General features: G+C 41.6%; 2 protein-coding genes across 10 annotated transcripts in view; both read right to left on the bottom strand.

The window, feature by feature from the left end:
• Window positions 1-4488, bottom strand: part of VEGFD (vascular endothelial growth factor D) — a 37323-nt gene extending 32835 nt beyond the window's left edge. Inside the window, exon 1 of one of the 2 annotated variants that reach the window (XM_072816643.1) lies at window positions 3700-4488. In XM_072816643.1, coding sequence (XP_072672744.1) covers window positions 3700-3789 — 90 coding nt within the window. In that variant the 5' untranslated portion in view covers window positions 3790-4488. Of the gene's footprint in view, window positions 1-3431; window positions 3563-3699 lie in introns of those variants that run through there. The other variant, XM_072816644.1, reaches the window with a different exon arrangement.
• Window positions 4489-4639: 151 nt separating this feature from the next.
• Window positions 4640-21526, bottom strand: part of PIR (pirin) — a 158448-nt gene continuing 141561 nt past the window's right edge. For all 8 annotated transcript variants that reach the window (XM_072816640.1, XM_072816638.1, XM_072816635.1 and 5 more), the window contains 3 exons: window positions 13701-13783; window positions 9997-10063; window positions 4640-4957 (listed from right to left, as the gene is read on the bottom strand). In XM_072816640.1, coding sequence (XP_072672741.1) covers window positions 4845-4957; window positions 9997-10063; window positions 13701-13783 — 263 coding nt within the window. In that variant the 3' untranslated portion in view covers window positions 4640-4844. The remainder of the gene's footprint in view (window positions 4958-9996; window positions 10064-13700; window positions 13784-21526) is intronic.

The following is a 21526-nucleotide window of genomic DNA, read 5'->3' as shown; positions in this document are numbered from 1 at the left end:
TTCTCCCTCTGCCTATGCCTCTCATGAATAAATAAATAAAATCTTTTTTTAAAAAAGTGACTAACTAGGGTCGAACAGATCTGTGTATAGAAGCATGTAATTCAACACACTTAGCTACGGGGTCATAAATGAAGAAATTAATGGAAAATTAATGGGAAATTAATGGAAAACATTGCAAATGTCTTTTGTGCCAAGGACTGTGCCTGAGAGAGAAGTGAACAAGGACTCATTGGGCCATGTGACTAGCAAGAGAGCCAATGGGCTTTCACTTAGGAAGTGAAAAAGGGGAAGGGAATGCTTCCTGGAAATAAGGAAGGCGCACTCAGTTCTTGTTACTCAATTCACTCTTGAGACGACTTCAGGAGAAGGCCAGTGACACAAAGGCTATGAAGGCCATGGGACTTCTCATGAAAGTGAAGAGGTACCTTATATTCCGGTGGGTCTTGGTATCACATGCAGTTTAAATGATTCCAACAACCCAACAACATTCGCCCACCAGTGAAGAAAGAGGCGGCTAAAAGGTAGTGTGGGGGAGAAGGAAACAAATTTTGCCAGAAGAGTTGGGAAGACCTACCAAAACCTGGGGTTATTCCTTCACCATTCTAGTGATATGTCTGCATCAGTGACTCTGAAAGATTTATGGGGGATGGTTTCATAGGAATGCTCAAGGAGATCCTAAGATACCCAATGACAAGAATTGCTTACCAAATAAACCAGAAATAGTACCGGCCAGACAGTCAGTACGAATGACTGGATGGTGAAGTTGTAGGTACTTATTACCAAATGCCCAGAATGTCTACACTATGGTACTCAGGGATGTCACACACAGATGTGAGCCTATGCAAGCTTCCTATAGTTGAGCAATGCACATCCTGTGCAATGACATAGGACTATCCCCAATGGTAGATGGTAGAAAAAACCCCATCTAGATGGTTAATCTGATTATATTAGGGAGCCAAGAATAGGCATGGATTAACCTTATTTCTAGAAGAAAATGTGGTCTGCCTAGATTGGGAAACTTAGCAGCTAAACACCATATACAGATCTGAGTTGAGATTTTCAAACAGAATTAGCTCACAAATTCCATGCACTGCTGACCCCAAACAGCTCTCCTAAATACAAGTGGCAAGACTAATGAAATTAGGATGCCTCCTACTCAAGTGACACCAAGTGCAATCATCTGGGGTATTTATTGGTAGTTGTCTGCATGATTGTTGCAGAAAAAATATTCAGAGACTTGTATAATTATGGTAGAGGCAACGCTAGTCTAAGCTGGAGAAAAGGACAATGTTCAAAGACAGAAAGTGAGGATTGTGGAGGAAGGGGCAACCTAGAACACAGAACCCGCACTGCCATCCACTTAGGAGCAGAGGGGGCTGGGAGACAGGAGAGGGGAGAGAACACACTCATGGACCTACTACTGAGGAGGACCCTGAAAATGTCCCATAATAAATGAAAGATTTTTATCCTGGACAGCAAAAAATTAATTCCTATCCCAGTGTTCATTACACCTCAAATAGGCTTCCATACTAAATTTTAATTTAAACAAGAATAACAGGGCAGCCCGGGTGGCTCAGCAGTTTAGCGCTGCCTTTGGCCCAGGGTGTGATCCTGGAGACCTGGGATCGAGTCCCATGTCAGGCTCCCTGCATGGAGCCTGCTTCTCCCTCTGCCTGTGTCTCTGCCTTTCTCTCTCTCTCTCTCTCTCTCTCTGTCTCTCTTTCTCATGAATAAATAAATAAATAAATCTAAAAATCTAAAAAAATAAAAATAAACAAGAAGAACACGAAGCAGCGATTTCTTCTTAGATTTTCTCTGAAGGGGGTAAAGGAAAAGTCTAATAACTAATAATGGTGCACCTCCCCATCCCTCATGCTACTCAGTCATGTCTAATGCCAAAACTTCTATTTACTTTGGGCACACCCTTGTCTTCACATCAGAAACATTTAATTTAGCTGGGGGTTGGGTAGACATGAGTGCAGTATTTGTAGCTTCACTTTTTAAAGGAAACTCAGACATGTATGAAAAAAATCACTAATAGTATCACTAAGCTAATGTTGCATCTCCCATGTTTAAGGACACATCTTGTCACATGCAAATTCAAATGCTTTCTTCCACTGCCCCATGAAATAAGTTCATGCGTCATCAGTACATTTGAAACACGTAAAACCTCACTGCGCCCAGGACACCTAAAGAATTCTTGCTGTCTGAGCTCTTTAAAAGAGCTGAAGAACCTAAAGCATTTTTATTTCTTTCCAACAATTCAAAATCTCCTCTTGTACTGTCAAATACAGCAACGTACAAAGTAAAATGGAAACTTTTTAAAATCCAGGCATAACACTGGGGGTTGGGGGGGGGGAGGAGAGCTTCCATGAACCCAACACATCTAAAGGATTCCTGAGTTTTGTGGATTTCAAAAAAAAGCTGAACAGCATGAAAAGCCTTATTTGCTTCAAACAAGTCCAATTTTTCCCCCTGTCACGTAGGCTCAAAAGTGGATTCCTTTTTACCTACCGTCTGGCATTGAGATGCAGCGTGCAGGCTGGTGGCAATGAGGTGGGGCTGAAAGGCTGTGAGCTCTCCTGAGTGCACCTGGAATTTGGAAAGCTAGGCTTGCTTGCTTTCTTTTCTTTCTTTCTTTCTTTCTTTTTTTGGGGGGGTGGGGAGAAGCTAGAAAGACCTTCTAGCTGTAGAAAGACTTAGTAGACTGCTAGACAAGGTGGCTCTCCCCCAGCACAGTGTTCAACCTTTCAGGACATACCGTGTGTCTATTCAGGTGCTGTTTGTCCATCTGCACTCCACGCAGGATGAGAGTTAAGACTTTTTCACCCCAAGGACCAATTTTCTCCTGTTGGGGGCGGTATCACCTCTGCTGAAAACACATGTCCTAACAACAGCTACAAAACCTCAAGGTCACTTTTGACAGTTCACGGCCAGAAATTCCTAAATTGATAATGATTTAGCACCGCTTCAGTCAAAACAATTAAATCCAAGCCATTTTCAAAATGAGAGCTGAAGAAAACAATACAATCTACAAAATACATGAAACTGGGCGAAATATTGCTCGGTCAGTAACATCCCAGTTCATTCTTTTGCATGACTCTCCACTCATCCGGCTCTGAGGCTTGCCCATAGAACCAGGGATTCAATTACTTGAATTTTACACGTTTCAGAAAGCAAAAGACCAAACGACTTCCAAGAAAACATTTTTCTAGGTGGTAGCAATAGGTATTTTAGAAAACCAGATAGGAACCATCTGTAGGAAGTACTGCAGTTTGCGATTTACAAAATAAATTAAGTAAACTAATGTTTGCTGCTTTACAAACAACCTGGATAAATGGCCCACACAGTTATCCGTATCATAAAAACAAATCAGCACTTGATTAGAAAATCACTGTGCCATCTGCATATGTAATTGAGGAGACACTTACCCATCTCATAAGTGCCCACAAGGCTCACTCATGTTCTGTAACATCTCCAAAAAAAAAAAAAAAAATATCCAGCATTTTCAAATACACATGGCAAAAATCTTAGCCCAAGAACCAGAATACTCATTAACCAATGCAAGATATAGCCTGTTGACTACTAGGAGTGTTCTGAATTTTTATATTGTCTGGGAAATGGTGGGGCAAAGAAAGAAAATCCTCTGTATAAGCCAATAAGAAAACTCTGCATCACATTAAAAATTAAGCCACCTACCTTCACTGGTCCATGCTCATAACTGGAGCTGTGCACCAACTGTAGATAAGACATCATGAAAACATTCACCACGGCCCACTGTCTGTACATTTTGAGTATTTTAATGTCCACCGATTACCAAGCAGTTGACATCAGGCAGCTAGAGAAAACTGTTTCAAAAGGCATTCTCCAGAAGGAAAGTTCGAAACCCCAAGACTTCACATGGAAAAAACCCAAATAATCAGTTGTGATCAAAATCCAATGAAATGACTTCAATTAGTCAAGGAACGTTTTTGCTCAATCTTATGCGGGGAGAGAGATGAAAAAAAATTAAATGCACTCATGCTCCAAAAATAATCAGGAGGTGGACATGACTTCCACTTGACACGAAAAAGCACTCTAAATTCATTTCATGTCCAGCAAATTAAAAAAAAAAATCTCTCCACCCTCTGCCCCAGGTTCTAGTTGCTTTGTAAGGAGGTGGTGTGGCCACCAATGTTTGCAGCCACAGAAGGCTGGAACCCAATTCTGGATTCAGACTTTTTTTACAACCCTCATGGAAGGTTGCGGAAGCATGTGTCTTAAATCTGACAGAGACTTTGGCAGAAAATGCAGGGAAGTCTTGGCTGTAATCCTGTCGCGTCCCTACCAATAGCAGGGCAGTTTTGAAAACTGACTCAAACCATCAGGACTGCTGTTATTTTAATGCAGATAACCTGTAACGTGAAACCCCAGCACACAGGCATGAATGTTGCATGGAAATCGCAATGCTCAGGAAGGGACCTCAGATGTTCACACATCGACTGCCACGGACACACAGAAAACAATCAAATATGCTTACAAAACTCACCCATGCGCAAAAATAACAAAACATTCATATACACAGAAAAGGGAAACATACACAAAATGATTTTTTTAACAGAAGCTTAATAAACTTGGGTCTAAATGAAGAACACTGATGTTTAAAGAAGCAACAATTAGGTTTATTTGCACGCACCAGGAAATATCTCATGTGCCTTGCTACAAATGCACGTTATCACATGTTATCACTTTAGTGTGGAATGCTTTGGAAGCACCGGCTCAGTCAGCTTTGGAAACTCAATGTGCTGAATGGACGATGCCACAACTGGCAAAACTCTAAAAAGCATGAGATCTGTTCTTGTGCTCTAGTTTCCAATCTTTGATTTCCAGGTTTTGGCTCTTTCAAACCCATTTTTCGCATTTCTGAAATCAAGAATAGCCTGAGAAATCTCTTCGTTGGTGTTCATCACAAATGGACCTAGGGCAGAAAGAGACATTCAGAAAGTTCTGGGTGGTGATAATATTTTCTTCTATCACAAGAAATGATATGTATTTCTGGAGTTCTTAATCTGAAACCAATCCAGGCATATCCGAGCAGTAAAAGGTTATTTACACAGCGTCCAATCCCTGAGGACTGTAACACAAGGATTGTGTATGATTAGAAAGACCATACTTCAGATAAACAAATCAGATAACAACTGCATCCCACTCATCCATTGCAAGTTGTCATCAGCAATGACAATCTCTTCATTCAAAACATTCTTGGGTTTGGTTCTATTACAACTATTTTTATAGTTGTTAGGTTTTTTTCTTCCTTTTTTTATTTAGGGGTAATTGACATATGACATTATGTTGCATTTTCAGGTGGAGTTTCAGGTGGACAACATTACAATTCAATATTTGTTATGTATTATGAAATGATCACCACAGTAAGTTTGGTTTAACATCTGTCACGACACACAGAGAATTGTTCTTTTTTTTTCTCGTTGTAGGAACTTGTAAGATTTCCTGTAGCTGTTACTTTGATGGCATCAGCTGATGCCAAGAACTGGACTGATTTGATGCAAAAAATTGACTAATGTCATAGTTTTGGTGTCTATCCAGTATCCAAAACTGTGCACTTACATGAGGGGTTTAAGCTATTTTTGAAAATTAGTAGCAACTCATTGGCGATAAACAGGAGATTACAAAGATTTCAAGTCAAGAAACCATCACATTTTGGATTCTCTAAGGGTTGGCAAACGTTTTCCATAAAGGGCCAGATAGTATGTATTTTAGATTTTGTGGGTCAGTCTGTCTCCACTATTCAACTCTTCTGCTGAAGTGTAAAAGTAGACACAGATGATATGAAAGTGAAGAGGGATGGCTGTGTCCCAATAAAACTTTATTTACAAAAACATACAGTGGGCGGATTTGGCTCTCAGGTCACAGTGTGTTGGTGCCTTTGTCAAATTCCTGGGTTTGAATCCAAGTGTTGCTAAAAAGGAGGAATTGAGGATGGGGGCAGAGTGCTGAAAGGAGAAATTGAAGGGAGAAAGAATGAGGGGCCTGACATGTTGGAACAGGCCAGAGCCCTGTGGGTTTTGGATGTGGTCTATGGGACGAGGTTTGGGCATAACTTCGCAGGTGATCAAGAGTCACTGAAGGGTTAAATAGTAACATGATCTGATTTGCGGTTTTTAAAGACTTTGGCATCAGGGTAGAGAAAGTGTCTGGCCTGGGAGGCTAAGTTGATGGTAGAACTGTTAAGGGCAGATGAGATACCCGACACAGGAGGCTGTGGGTAGAACAAGGAGTTCAGCTCTGGATACTTTGACATGAAGGTACTGGAAGCAAGGGCTGGCTTCCTGGCAGAGGTGCTCAGCATATTGTTGGAAATGTGGATCCGGGGCTCATGAGAGAAACTGCAGCTGGAGATAGAGACTTGGGCTGTAACAGGTAGGAAAAGAATGACAGAGCCCTCATATGCAAAATCAATCCAAGAGGGCACCTCGGAGAAGTCAACTTTTAAAGACCACGTAGAAGAAAGGGAAATGGAACTCAGAAAATGAGAGCAGATCGTGGGTTAAGGACCAATTTCTTGCATGTCATAATATCACAACAGTTTGGACTTGTGGAGCACCTCTCTCATCCCTCAATTATTTTTCTGTGAAAATGGTACACTTCTCAGCTTCCATGTTGACCCTTTTCTATAGTATTCTGCTGTGCTTCTCAACTTATAATGTGCACATGAATCACCCGGGAATTTTATTAAAATGCACATTCTTATTCAGGAGGTCTAGGGTGGAATCTGAAACTCTGCATTTCTCACTATTCTTCCAATGATGCAGATACTGCTGGTCCAAGGACCACACTTTGAGAAACTAGGGAAGCATTGGAAGCCTCCCCAAAGCCGAGCTGCAGGAGCTTATCTCCTCAAATCCTTAAGAGGAAGAAGAAAACTAAAACCAGAAAGCACAAATGGAAAACAAAAACATGCTTTCTTGATTTAAAAAAATAATAAATGTAGAGGTATTACTGAAATACATTGTATTTGTCTCAAGATGTACAACATAATGATTTGATATTTGTACACATCAGTGAAATGATCACCAAAGTGAGTCTAGTTAAACATCCATCACGACACAAAGTTACAGGATTTTTTTCTTGTGATGAGAACTTTTTTTTTGGGGGGGGTGTAGGGAGCAGGGTGGAGGGAGAGAATCTGAAGCAGATTCCACACCTCATGCAGAGCCTGACACAGGGCTCAATCTTACAACCCTGAGATCATGACCTGAGCCGAAACCAAGAGTCAGATGCTTAACCTATAAAACCACCCAGGTGCCCCAGTCTTGAGATGAGACCTTTTAAGATCTATTCCCTTAGCAACTCTCAAATATGCACGATAGTATTATAAACCGCAGTTGCCATGCTGTACATTACATCCCCCAGAAAGTGTATGTTTTTTAACTGATCAACTATAAAGGTTATAAATAAGAAAATTATTTTATAGTTATCAACAATCTCATAAATACCCTTTCAAACTACGGTTCTCATCTTTTCTCTAGTAAAACCTTTACACTCCCCTCCCAAGTAATAAAAATGGTGTGTGTTCAATCTCTCGTTATGTAGAACCCTGGTATAGTGGAGAGCACAAAACATGGGGTCAGAAGACTAGGGTTCAAATCCCAGCTCCACTACTAATCATCGCTTCCCATCAGAGAAGCCACAGGGCAGAGTGAGGGTCAACCCAACACGGTGAGAAGCAGAAGGGCAGGGTGGTTGGAAATCAGACAGCCTGATAGTGTATCCAGATATGTGGCATTGGGACAAGCCAATGAACCTCTGTATCTCCACTTCCTTATCTGTAAAATGGGGATGAGAGGACCAAACTCATAAGGTTATCCTGAAGATTAAATGAATTAATATATGGAAAGCACTTTGACCCATCGTAGTAAATGATAAATACTACCCAAGTATCTGTTAAATAAATAAATAAAATATATTGATTTCATTTTCCTCATTTATTAAAAGGGACATGACTACATTGACGCTAAGGACATTTCCTATTCCAGCATTCTGTGACATTCCATGCTTAATTTGTAGACACATAATTAAGGACACTCCCTGATAAGAAAAACAAGGTCCTTAGCGAGTTCATTAAATTGGTACTGGTTTCCCAACACTCAAGAGATGGTTGTGGCTGTCTTTAAACATGCACAGATAGGGATCCCTGGGTGGCGCAGCGGTTTAGCGCCTGCCTTTGGCCCAGGGCGCGATCCTGGAGACCCAGGATCAAATCCCACGTCGGGCTCCCAGTGCATGGAGCCTGCTTCTCCCTCTGCCTGTGTCTCTGCCTCTCTCTCTTTCTCTCTCTCTCTCTCTGTTTGTGTGTGTGTGACTATCATAAATAAAAAAAAATAAACATGCACAGATAAAAATATATATATATTTCTGGAGTTTAAAAGGTTAAACACACACACACATACACACACACACATACACACACACACACACACACACACAGTAAACCAAACAAAATGCTTCACCTCACATTAACTGAGATGTCAAGGGACTTACTTATCTTGTCAGGTTAACGTGAGTTTGGGTGTACAGGCTTCTGCAGTGTTCCTGAGATCCAAGCCCCTTTGAGAGGATTCCCTGACCCGGATGCAGGGTGGCCTCGAGCAGATCCACCCCTTTGGTCTGTCACCTAATTTAGTCAGACTCCTGTTTCTCATCACTGGTGCAGAGGAGATTATTAAACTCAAAAGACTTAAATCCCATACATCCTTTTCCCACCTAAATTGTAGCCGCTATTAATAAGGATTATGACCTGTCTTCTTCCAGAAGAACAAACTAGTTCAGTGCACTTCAATCAAGATAAAAGGAAACAAGAACCACTCGCCTTTGGAATGGAAGTTGGAGTGTATGTGAAATGGAGGTCAACTACTATTGGCTAGGTGGAGTATAATTTAATGTTTTCCCTTGAAGTTATTAATAGAACAAAAAAGAATATCTTTAAAAATCATCAGTGTTCTTTAAATGTATAATCAACTGGAGTTTGTTCCTGAAATCATTATGTATACCTAGGAATTGATGCAAGGCAAGGTAATATGATGGGATTTTAAGGCATGCTGGATTTCATGATTTGATAGGTAGACACGTTTTATAGGCATTTATCTAAATAAGTTGGCAAAAAATTTCTTTTTTTTTTATTTATGATAGTCACACAGAGAGAGAGAGGCAGAGACACAGGCAGAGGGAGAAGCAGGCTCCATGCACCGGGAGCCCGACGTGGGACTCGATCCCGGGTCTCCAGGATCGCGCCCTGGGCCAAAGGCAGGCGCTAAACCACTGCGCCACCCAGGGATCCCCAAAAAAAATTCTTAATAAAAATAAATAGTAAGATGGATTCTAGGTGCTTTTAGATATTCCTCATTTAATAAAACAACATTATGAAGAAGTCAAGACAAAGTGAAGTGACGGTATTTTTTCCAGAAGTTTCTGCCTCCAATTAAAGTCCTATTTCTACTATGCCACAGTTCCCTCTATTCACATTGATTTTTTAAACAAATAAAGAGTGACTCAAATATTTTAGAAACTTCCAAAGAAATGGTCTTAAAAGGTTCCTATTTTTCACTAAAAATACAATGGACTACAAACAGTATTGAAATCACTGTTGTTTTTAGTAAAGATAAAGACACTATTTGAGCAGCAGGCCATAAAACCTTTCTGTAAGTTCAAGTTCCCTATGATACAATGTAAAACACTACTTTGGTTTCCCCACAGTTCTAAGCTCAACATCCTACACGTGATGGGTACTCAAGAACTGTTTCTTTAAAAGAGAGAATGAATACAGAAATAAATGCCATGTATGTATTTTCCTCTGACGATAGAGGAATGAAACAAAATCCTCGAATTTGTAGATTAAGAGGACAAATATCCAGCTATTCTTCCCAAATAATACTATGTACGTACACTACTTTCAAAGAAAAAGAAAATTAACCAGGAAAACTGCCATCATTTGGAGCTTACCGTGTTGGACAACCGGTTCTCTTAATGGCTCCCCAGCAATTAGCACGAAGTGGCTTCTCTCAGGATCCTAAAGTCAAGGAAGAAAACATCAAACAATAAACATGCTTATCCTTTTTAAAAGATTTTATCTATTTATTTGAGACAGTGTGTGAGCATTAGTTGGTGGGGAGGAACAGAGGGGGAGAGAGAGAGAGAGAAGCAGACTCCCTGCTGAGCAGGGAACCTGACATGGAGCTCGATCCCAGGACCTTGGGACCATGACTTGAGCCAAAGGCAAGATGCTTAACCGACTGTGCCACCTAGGTGCCCTAAATATGCTTATCTCTGAATGTCAGATTAGGAATAATTTGAAGCTGACATGCTGGCCAAATGGACAATGTTCCTAATTCTGAATATAAATTCCAGAAATATTTTCTGTGTAACACTCAATACGGAAACATTTATTCCTAAAGATGACTGGTCTTCTCAATCAGGACTCAAGAATAAACCCAGACCACCAAAAACAGTAACCTTCTCAGATAAAGAAGAAGAATGCAAAAAAAAAAAAAAAAAAAAAAAGGAATGTAAATTAAGATTTTCTTTAACTGGAAACATCTTTGAGACAAACCATGTGATTTCCTTATTATGGGGTTTACAATCTCCCATTAACAGTTTTTAAAAGGGAAGATTATCTATACAAATCCAAAAGTAAGATTTTATTACTTTTGACATTTCTTACTATTAATGTAAAATATACTCCAGAAATGTTACACTAAGTGGGACCTCATGAAAAGTGCCAAGTGACATCTGCTCAGCTAAATTTCTCTCCAAAAGGGTCCTGTTATATTAAAGTCTCTAAAAGCTTTTCTTTAGAATTAAGATTAGATTTTTCTCCAAAACGGAAAGAAGTATTAATTACAATGTCTGGTGCTGGTGTGGATGCAGGGAAAGAACATGTTTATAGATCACTTGGGAGATTTTAGGTTGACAAAGGAATCCTTTCTGAGAACACTTTGACAATATGACTCCAAACTCCCACCATCACTGATGTCCTGTGACCCGGCAATGCCAGGGAAAGCAGCCTAAGAACCCCCACCACACTTGTGAGAAAGAGTAACCATTGTAAGCCACTGGAGTTTAGGGTGATTTATTAACCACTAATAGAGAACTGAACATTATGTAATTCTTTGGACATCTCTCTTAGGTCTATCTAATTTAGAATAAAATAATAAGTAAAGCAGTAATGATTAGGCACTTTAAAACAAAGCCTTTAAAAATTGTTTAAAACTTTACACTATTCTAATAATATAGCATATTTCTTTTTAAAAATCTTTTTCTTTTTAAAAGATTCATTATTTGAGAAAGAAAGTGCATGCGCACACACACGCAGAAGGAGGGACAGAGGGCAAGGGAGAGAGAGAAAATCTCAAGCAGGCTCCCCACTGAGTGTAGAACCCAACGTTGAGCTTGATCCCATGACCCTGAGATCACGACCTGAGCTGAAATCAAGAGCTAAATGCTCAACCCACTGAGCCACCCAGGTGCCTCTAATACAGCAAATTTCTAAATATGTGGTAAGATATTATATTATACATATTTATGCTTCTAATACAAAGCTCATTAATTAGAAATCACTATAATGTTACTAGGATCTCAGTACATGCCTTTTAGGGTTTGATGAAAAGATCCCATACAAAGGTAGCAGGGGTCCACTTACTGCTTCATGTTTAATCCCCAACTGAAGATCATGATCTTTTTTCTAGCTGTAGAAACTGTTACGTGACCCAAACCTTCAGGCCTAAAGTATGAATCCTCACTAGGTAACACGTATCTGACACGACTCTCTGTTAAATTAGGTGTTTAGATCAGCGAACTTTCTAGCTACCATTATTGGGCACCTACTACGTACTAAACCCAGGATTAGCAAACTTGTGCTTGTAAAGAGAATAAGTACCTTGGGCTTTGTGGGTCACGTAGTCTCTGCTGCAAAGGCTCAACTCTACGGTCGTGGTGTGAAAGCATCCACCGACAAACCGACAGGAATGGCTATGGCTGTGCTCCGACAAAACTTTATTTACAAAACCAGGTTTTGAATTTGGCTTATTGGACAGAACTTACTGAGCCCTGTGCTAGGCCTGGAGTAGACTCCTGACATACGTAATGTCACATATCCCCTCCAACAACCCCATGCACGCAGCATCGTTACCTCGATTTTGCAGACAAAGAAACAGAATCTTGGAGAAGCTGAGAAACGTATCCAAAATCACACAGCTAACAAGTGGCAAGGTCAAGGTTCACACTTTCACAATCTCTTCTCCGTTATAATCTACGGGGACTTCCTGCTATCCGTGGACATAAGCATGACGCACCCATTTAAATGCCAATTTTCTAAAATAATTTTTTTCATAGAAATCTTTCTAATGCTGGCTCTGGCTGTGCTCACACACAGAGATAATAACAGAAGAACACACAGCAGAATGGTGCCTCTGGAGCCAGTGAACTGACCTTTTAGCCAACTCTTTGCTTCCCCCGCTGCCTCCTGCCTCTCTGGCTCCCCTCAGCCCTTCCTGGTGGTTCATTCCAGCTTCCAAATCCTTATCATTTGCAACGTGCCCTCTGCCAGATTACAGGAAGAACTGAGGTGTCAAGTTAAATCGGATAATGTTACAAACAAATCTGCTATCAGTAGGTTCTGCTCTCTGTGTGGCTTCCATGCCTTGTTCCCGCCTTGGGTTGGCACAGAATAAAGACTGCCATTTCCGTAGGTCAAAAAGTGGCAGTTTCAAACAGTTCAACCTAATAAGAGAGGGCACAGGCCCCGAGATCTGCATTTTCTCTGGTGCTCATGAGGATTTTCTTCTATTTACTTCAGAGTTCACGGCAGTGCTATGGGTGACTAAAGCAGCAGGAGGTGAGCTGCCAGGAAAGTGGGCTAAGATGCAGTAATTCTTCAAATCCACTACATTCTACAACACCAGGGGCAGAGTGCCACAAGGCAGCCAGGCTGCCTCTCCACCAGCCACCTGCACGCTGACATAGTTTTCATCCCTACTTTTCAAAATTCATCTGGTCAGGAGTCTTATGTACAGTTGTCTCTTCAATCTTCTTTAGTAGAACAACACAGAACCATTAGATGGGCTTAGCAGGCACACAAAAGAGTGAGAGAATCACCCAAGGGAATGAAAGAGACCCAGGGAAGAAACCTGGCAATCTGGGCATAGAAGCTGCCAAGACTCCTAAAATATCACAAACTCTACCTAAGGAGCAGGGATTCAACACAAAAGGGACTACAAAATGCATCATATGCTCCTCCCAGTTGGAAAATGGGGCTGACTTGCAAAGGGCTCTATGTGAGTAAGCACGGAGATCTATATTTATACTGCCAGAGGGCTGATCTATTTTTGTTTAGACTAAAAATAAAATAAATCAAGTGTATAAAGGAAGAAAATTAAGAGACAAGGAACTCATGTTGCCTCCAGATTCAGATTTCTAGGGGTAAACAGTAGAGGCTTCAGGTGAGTCCTGAAGATGAGCAATGGGTATAGATAAAACTTGAAAATAAACCAAGAGAAATAACAGAGGTTAATGAAAGATGATAAACTTGTGGCAGAGTTTCTTTGCCTAAGGAAGAGAGACAGTTCTCCAGCTACACAGGAGATTTAGGCATTTACCTGTAAACTAGTAGAAGTGTAATTTAAGAAAATTACCCCATTTTTAATACTTACCTTGTTCTCCACCTGGACACTGTCACCTTCCCCCAGCACTGCTGTGTGATGAGGTTCTATTTTTTGTTGCGCATCATCAGGCCCTACAAAAAAGATGACCCATGAAATTGAATGTGTTTTATTGTACATTTATCACGTGGCTACAAATGCGGTTAACTACATAACACCATAATGTTCATTTCAACCTCAGAAATCAGAGACTTAGGAATCTCCTTAAATCTCTTGGTTGATTATATTTGCAAGTATTAAAGTCTGAAACTGGCTGGTTTCCCATGTGGAAAAAACCAGGGAGGTGAATTCTGCATCAAGTTTCCACTTACACCTTGGATGGCAGGCCTAACAGTTCAATTATTAAACATAGTCCTCGGTATTACATGCTAACAAGAATGCTTCCTTGTGCAAATTATACACATCTCATAAGAGTTAAGCGTACTTAGGAAAATCAGTAAACGCCATCATTAATTCAGGTCAACAAGTATTTATTGAGCACCGATGAGTGCCTAGTACTATGAGAAAATCCAAAGTGCAAAGCAGATTCCTTTTTTTACTTAAGTAGGCTCCACACTCAACATGGGGCTCAAACTCATGACCCTGAGGAGCAAGAGTCACAAGATCTATTGACTGAGCCAGCCAGGTCCTCCACAGATTCCTCTTACACAAATAACCTAAATCTCATTGGGAAAAGCTAAATATATTTTCATAAAAGGATCAGAGAGTAATTCCTTTGAAAAATAAGTGGGATAGCTACTGAACTATGACCAAGGGTCTGTGCTAAATGCTGTGTGTACTGGGGGAGGGGTGGTGTCTTCAGGATGGCTACGTTTCTATCCCTTCTATGATGAGGCTGACAGATGAAATACAAATGAAATTGTGTCTTAATGCAACAATAAAATAATGAGCAAAGCTCAATGAGAGAATAGGTCTGTAGGGGCTTATTCAGGTCTAGGGGCCCTAAGGATTTGTTGTGGAAGAGTTGACTTGAACAGAGCTCTGCAGGATTATAGAAACCTACACCAGGTAAAGCTAGGAGGAAGGGCATTCTAGACAAGACAGCAGCCTGTGCAAAGATAAGGTGCTGGGGATGTGCAGGGCGTCTCTAGAGGAAGGGTGACCCTTCCACCACTGATGCGACATTCCTCTGTGAAGAATGATGGAAATATAGACTGGCTTCAGATCAGTAAAAGATTTGAAGGCCAGGCTTATCTGTATAAAGTGGAGGGCCTTCGCGGAGAGGGTGGGGTGTGAAATGGTCAGCTCTATGTCTTGGAGACATAACTCTATAACTCATAGTCTAGTCATAGAATAGACTGGAGGGGGGGAGAATGAAGTTAGGATGACCTATTAGGGGTTTATTCTAATATTCTAAGTGAAAATGAATTACAGCCTGAACTGAGAGAATGGGATGGATTTTAGAGGTGGGGTTAAGAATCAAAAGGACTTGGTAAGAGGCCGGAGAGAGAAGTCTAACAGGATCCTCACTAGGAACAGAATAATAGAGTGACCTGAAGATGACAGCAGTGGTTCTGCATGAGGGTAGGGAATGGAGAAGCCACAGTGAGGTAGAAGAGCCATAGGAGGCAGGAAACAGGAGGTGGTATTTGGGCTGGGTCTTTCAGTTGGGTAAAAAACCAAGACATGTGAATGGACAACAGAGAGAAGATTCCAAGTAGGGAGAGAAGCCCATAGAAATGTCGAAGAGTGATACACCTTCACAACATTTTGGGATATAAATATGGGCATTGACCTGACATGTTAAAGCTAAAGCTGAATAATCAATTAGGGGTTGCTTATCCAAATGAAAATGATAACTTGAGGAATAATTATGTCAACAGAAACATAACTTGTGAGTCCAGACGCAGCTATTTTTTTTTCCTAAAGAAATCCTCCCTTTTGGGGCACTTGATGGGATGAGCACTGGGTGTTATGCTATATGTTGGCAAATTGAACTCCAATAAAATGAAATTTTAAAAAAATCCTCCCTTTTGCCCCCACTTTGTGGAGATAACCTGTGTGAAGCAACAAGGTTAATTTTGATGCCCCCGAGTGTGAAAAAGGATTCTAACCAAGCAGGAGTTCTTAACCTGGCGTCAGTGCAGCCCCAGGAGCCATGGATAGAACTCCGAGCAATCACTGGATGGCAGATAAATTACATCTTTATTTTCACTAACACCTAGCTGAAATGTGGCCTTTCCTTCGGTCACGAATGTAGCCAACGACCACTGTGGCATTAGCTGGACCAATGACTCTGTCTCCAGTAGAAATCACAGATATTTTCATGTCATATTATAGTGCTGCAGCAATCTCAAAACACAGCTTCTGGGAATCACTACCTAGAATTTAGAGAAGAGCTGCTGCTCACTGGTGTTCTTACAAATGCCATCAAAAAAGCACATCTGTAACTACACCATCAACTTCTCCTTTAACATTTTAGTGACTTCATTGAATTAAAACCACCACCACAACACCGTTCAGATGTTGGAGACTTGGCAAAGGACAAAAAGGGTCCAGGGCACAAAAAAAGATTAAGAACCTCTGTCCCAGAAGCAGTGGTGTGCTGGTCATTGTTGGAAACTGGTTTTCAAGGAGGAGCGGGAGAACGAACCCGATGTGTGGTGCGTGCTAATTTCCACGGTGCAAGTGCTCCCACTGTGGTCATTTCCAAGCTGCCAGTGTGAGGTCAGGGAAGAGGTGCACGATCGGCTCCCCAGGGGGAGCAACAGCTGGCCCAGCACACCACTAAAAGTTCTTTCTCTATGGAAGATTTAGATCAACAGATGCCATTGAAAGTAAGTGATAGAATGCCATGGATGGTCTACTCATGCATGGATTTGGCAATAAAACAGAGGCCAGGGAGTCTAAGAATAATCTCATTTGGAACTGGGCAGTATCTTGAACTGTGATATAAAGAAGCATTTTTTAAAGATTTTTATTTATCTATTCAGGAGACACAGAGAAGAAGGCAGAGGGAGAAGCAGGCTCCCCTGGGGAGCCCGATGCGGGTCTCGATCCCAGGACCCCGGGATCGTGACCTGAGCCGAAGGCAGATGCTCAACTGCTGAGCCACCCAGGCGTCCCTGAAGAGGCACTGTATTAAGTGTGATTTACTGAGATTCCCTGCAGGTAATGGACCATGTGTTTTAGTGTCAACTCACTCCTACACGACACCCATATACGTTACCCACGAGGTCTACTCCTGGCCCCTCATTTTGTCACGTAGGACGTTCCACTATACATAAACCAAAACAACGTATACAGCCCCTTCAGTGTCTTTATGGAGTGAGCTGGCAAGAGACAACTCTCAAATAATGCTGAATTGGGCAATTCCTCTGCACCTCCTGTCAGGGGAGCTTGCTCGACAGTGGTGTTCATGGGTCTGTGAGCAAACCTGAATTTGGAAATGAAGAGTTCCTGTTTTCCTAAGAAGGCCAATCCCAACTTTACGTGGAGGGCAACTGCTGCCCACTCGCTGTGCTGCTCTAGGAGAGGAATCACGATGCTGACTCTGAAGAGGCCATGCGAAATGCTCCAGTCTAAGGTAGCCTTTCCTTATAGACACTGAAGTCAGGTTTCCAGGTCATTCTAAGTGTACTTTTAGCTTCTGTATTGTTTTATGAAATATGTAAAACAGGATCCCCGAAAACAAACACTGCTTCTATCTGCGTATCCTTTCTATGCTATTTCACCCACCTGGTTATCTCCTGAACCTAAAATAAGTCTCAAAGAAAATATACTCTATTGTTTTTGACTACTTTCAATTATAAACAGAGCCCAAATCAGATAATACATAGTTTCCATGGAGCAGCTTTGCCAAGAATGTTAAATCTAATAGTGCAGTTAAGGAAGATGTAACCGAAAACAATTGAACTGCAAATATTTTTGTTTGCCTAAACAGTCCTGAAAGGGCAAAATACTTTCAAACATATTTTCAAGTTAGTGCTGCAGCTTCGGTGGGTGATTAATTGCTGGGCAACTTTCCCCCATAAGCCAGATTTCATTTTTCTTCTCTTTACAAGAACTGCCATCCCAGTGACTTGCCATTCCACACATGCTGGCACTTCCACTAGAGCTTGATATCGTCAATTTTATATGTACAGTCGGGGCCCTCTTATCGATGCAATCAGGATCATTAATTCAAAAAGACAATCAACTGCCTCCAACGTTGTAAATTAAAGCGTAAATATGCATACATTTGCCAATTTTTAGAAATACAGTCAAGGTGGGTCTGCTGATTGGATTGAAGCCCTGTCTTTGAAAAGCATAACTATAACGACTCTAATCCCTAAAATCCTTCTAGATTATTAGTTGCCCCCACCCTTTTTCCTGTCATCTTTCCCATACTAACTCAAAAGCTCTTCTTTAGCAATTCACTCTTACAAAGCATTTGACTTAGCTGTTCTAAAAATACCAACTCTTTTTTTAAGATTTTATTTATTTATTTGAAAGAGAGAGACAAGAGAGACAGAGCAAGCACACACAAGCAGGGGGAGGAGCTGACTCCCAGCTGAGCAGAGAGCACGATGCAGGACTTGATCCCAGGCCCCTGAGATCATGACATGAGCCGAAGGCAGATGCTTAACCTACTGAGCCACTCGGGTGCCCCTAAAAATACCAACTCTTTTTTTACACTTACTTCATTAATTTACATATTGATTAATTAAATCGCATAATTGCAATTATTGGTGCAACTGCCATAACAGATCCGAGAACAACCACGACTGTCTTTAAGCCCCCTTCAGTGTGGCAGGAGGGAGTAGCAATGGGCACGCAGACCGGGGCTGGTGATCGTCCTGGGTGTTCAAAGCCCCTCACGCAAGGTATTCCCCTTGGAATGAGCGCACTGCTTAGTCCAGTCCATCCTGGGTAAGCGGAGGTCAACTCGGAGGGCTTCTAGTGTTTCCGCACCTTTACTGACATCCAGGAGCGGTGTCAAACTTAAAACCACCCAGAATCAGGAGCAAAGGGCTAAGCACGGACTAAGCATGAATAATTACTTACTTAAGTAAGTCTGAAACATTTCACTATCCGCATAAGCCATTTAGGTGTCATTTCACTAACCACAGACAAATATTTTTAGATTTCTAAATATATTTTCTCAGCCCAAACCGTATACCTGATACTGGTCCCTGTAGGAGACTGACATCCAAGCTGATACACTGTCCCAAGCTGCAGGGATATAGGATGTCAACTCCTCTACCCTTTGATCTCTGTGTTAATGCGTAATGTCATTTTCATCTCAGCTGCAGGGAAGGGGCTCAGTGCCAGTAGACTTGGGATCTATTGGCTTTCTGACCATGTGGTTTTTAGTTTCTTTTGATTTTTTTTTAAGAATTTGTCTATTTATTTATTTATTTATTTATTTATTTATTTATTTATGAGAGACACACACAGAGAGAGAGGCAGAGACACAGGCAGAGGGAGAAGCAGGCTCCATGCAGGGAGCCCGATGTGGGACTCGATCCCGGGTCTCCAGGATCAGGCCCTGGGCTGAAGGCAGGTGCTAAACCGCTGAGCCACTCGGGCTGCCCCTGATTTTTTTTTTTTTAATCATATACTGCACAGATCTCAGCTGAGAGTGGGTCAAAGGACTTGAAGCCCCAGTAAAAGATTATTGTCAAAGATCTCACTCCGGTAATCTGTAATGTTGAAATTTCCACCTGTCCCCTTACTCAAAACTTAACAATGTCCGTCTTTTAAGAACTCCCTGTATCAATTAATATTTTTTGAGTCCTCCTAAATCTCCATTTTATGGAATCTCCCCAGATTACTTTCTCAACCCAAATGGCAGCCTATTCATTCCAGCTCAATGCACATTTATAACATCTATTCCAACAGAAAGGAGGTGCATGACATTTTGGGAAAAACAATTACTTGCTTATCGGTTCCTGCCATCTGTGGTTTGCTGGTGCCATCCTGGTTTTAAAAGCAAGATAAAATTGAGGCAGTAAAGTCAGAAAGCGTTTTCTGGATTCTTATATAGATTGTATATGTCAGGACATATTTAATAGCTATCTGTGCTTTGTCTTTTTTCCTCTGGTGACTTGTTTTTGCCCTTTTGTTTTTCTCATTAACATCTCCACTGGGGAGGGGGGCAGGAGGAAGGGAAGGAGATAAAATTCAAATGAGATCATTTGGCCAGTCACTCATTGGCTAAAGCGGAGTCCCAAGAGGCCAGTTACACGAGCTGGAATCTCTCAAAGGTCCAGTTCACCCCGGGCAGATGCAAGTTCTTCGCTCCAAGGCTACAGACTGTGACCCCATTTCCTGCCAGATGTTTTGCACTTGCGGCCCACGGTCATGAGAGGTGACCAGGCCAGTGAATAGAAATGACTCAGGAAACCCCCGCCTTGTCAAGAAAAACCAGGGGATGTATAGGTCATTCCTACCCCTCCAATAACAAGCTTTTCACTTGCTAAAATCTTGGACTAAAGGTCTGTTAAGAAACAGGGCTGTAACTACTGATTAAAATGGGTTTTGAGGGGCGCCTGGGTGGCTTAGTCAGTTGAGCATCTGCCTTTGGCTCAGGTCATGATCCTGGGGTCCTGGGTTCGAGCCCCACGGCGGGCTCCCTGCTCAGCGAGGAGTCTGCTTGTTCCTCTACCCCTGCTCTCTCTCTCTCTCTCTCTGTCAAATAAATACATTAAACCTTTAAAAAAATGTAAAGGTTTTGAATGCCAGAGCAGGGGGGCCTCAGAGGGATGGGCAAAATGAGTGAAGGGGTGGGGGAGGTCCAGGCTTCCAGTTAGAGACTGAATAAGTCACAGGGATGAAAGACGTGGCACTGTAACAGTGCTGTCTGGCGACAGATGCGAGCTCCAGGTGTGGGGTGCACAGTGTCACCTGGAGACTCATCGAATCCCTATGATGTCCACCGGACCCTAATGTAACCTTGTGCGTCAACTCGACTTCAATTAAGAAAACAGGTTCTTGAAGATTATTTGTCCTTTTGTCTCCCCTTCATCCTCCACAAGGCCACTCAAACCCAAATCAAGTATGAGCTTTTGCAGTGTCCAGAAGCCAAGAAAGGTTTGTTCGTTTTTAAATGGTTGAAAAATATCAAAAGAATAGCATTTCATGGCACATGAAAAATATATGCAACTCACGTTTCAGTGGCCATAAAGTCTTTCTGTTTTGGGGTTTTTTTTATTATTATTCATGAGAGATGCAGAGAGAGAGGCAGAGGGAGAAGCAGGCTCCCCACAAGGAGCCTGACGTGGGACTCGAGCCCAGGACCCCGGGGATCATGACCTGAGCCAAAGGCAGATGCTCAACCGCTGAGCCACCCAGGCGTCCCCATAAAGTTTTATTAGAACAGCCACCCCAGCTGTTTATGTATCACTGTGGCTGCTTTTGTGCACAAGGGCAGGAAGGAATTGTTGCAACTAAAACTGTATGGTCCACAGAGATGAAAATAGTTATCATCTGGCCCTTTATAACAAGTTTGCTGCCCCTGCCTTTTCTCATTCCACACAAACATTTCTGGTATCCTTCCCACCTTAGAATTCCAAGTGCTTTCTCTACTACTTTCCATCTGTGCAGATTATTTTGTTTCTCTTGAAATCATAAGGCAATGGTGCCACCACCATAAAAATAGTTTTCACTCTCCATTTGTATAAAGTACTTGGTGATACTCAAGATTTTCAAGAGATCAGAAAGCAAATGATGCTTCATCTCTTTCAGACGATTCATGGAGTTTAATTGTGATACCTGTGATACTACTACTAATTTTTTTCCAGCTTTTTTCAAATGCTAAAATAAATGAATTTTGCTTCTGACCTGTAACTGAAATGCTATTCAGTGAAAGAGGAACTGAGGCCACTTTTACTGCA

Source organism: Canis lupus, chromosome X (assembly GCF_048164855.1).
Source record: "Canis lupus baileyi chromosome X, mCanLup2.hap1, whole genome shotgun sequence".
NCBI classification, from domain to species: Eukaryota; Metazoa; Chordata; class Mammalia; order Carnivora; family Canidae; genus Canis; species Canis lupus.
This window is presented reverse-complemented; position numbering and strand designations above follow the sequence as displayed.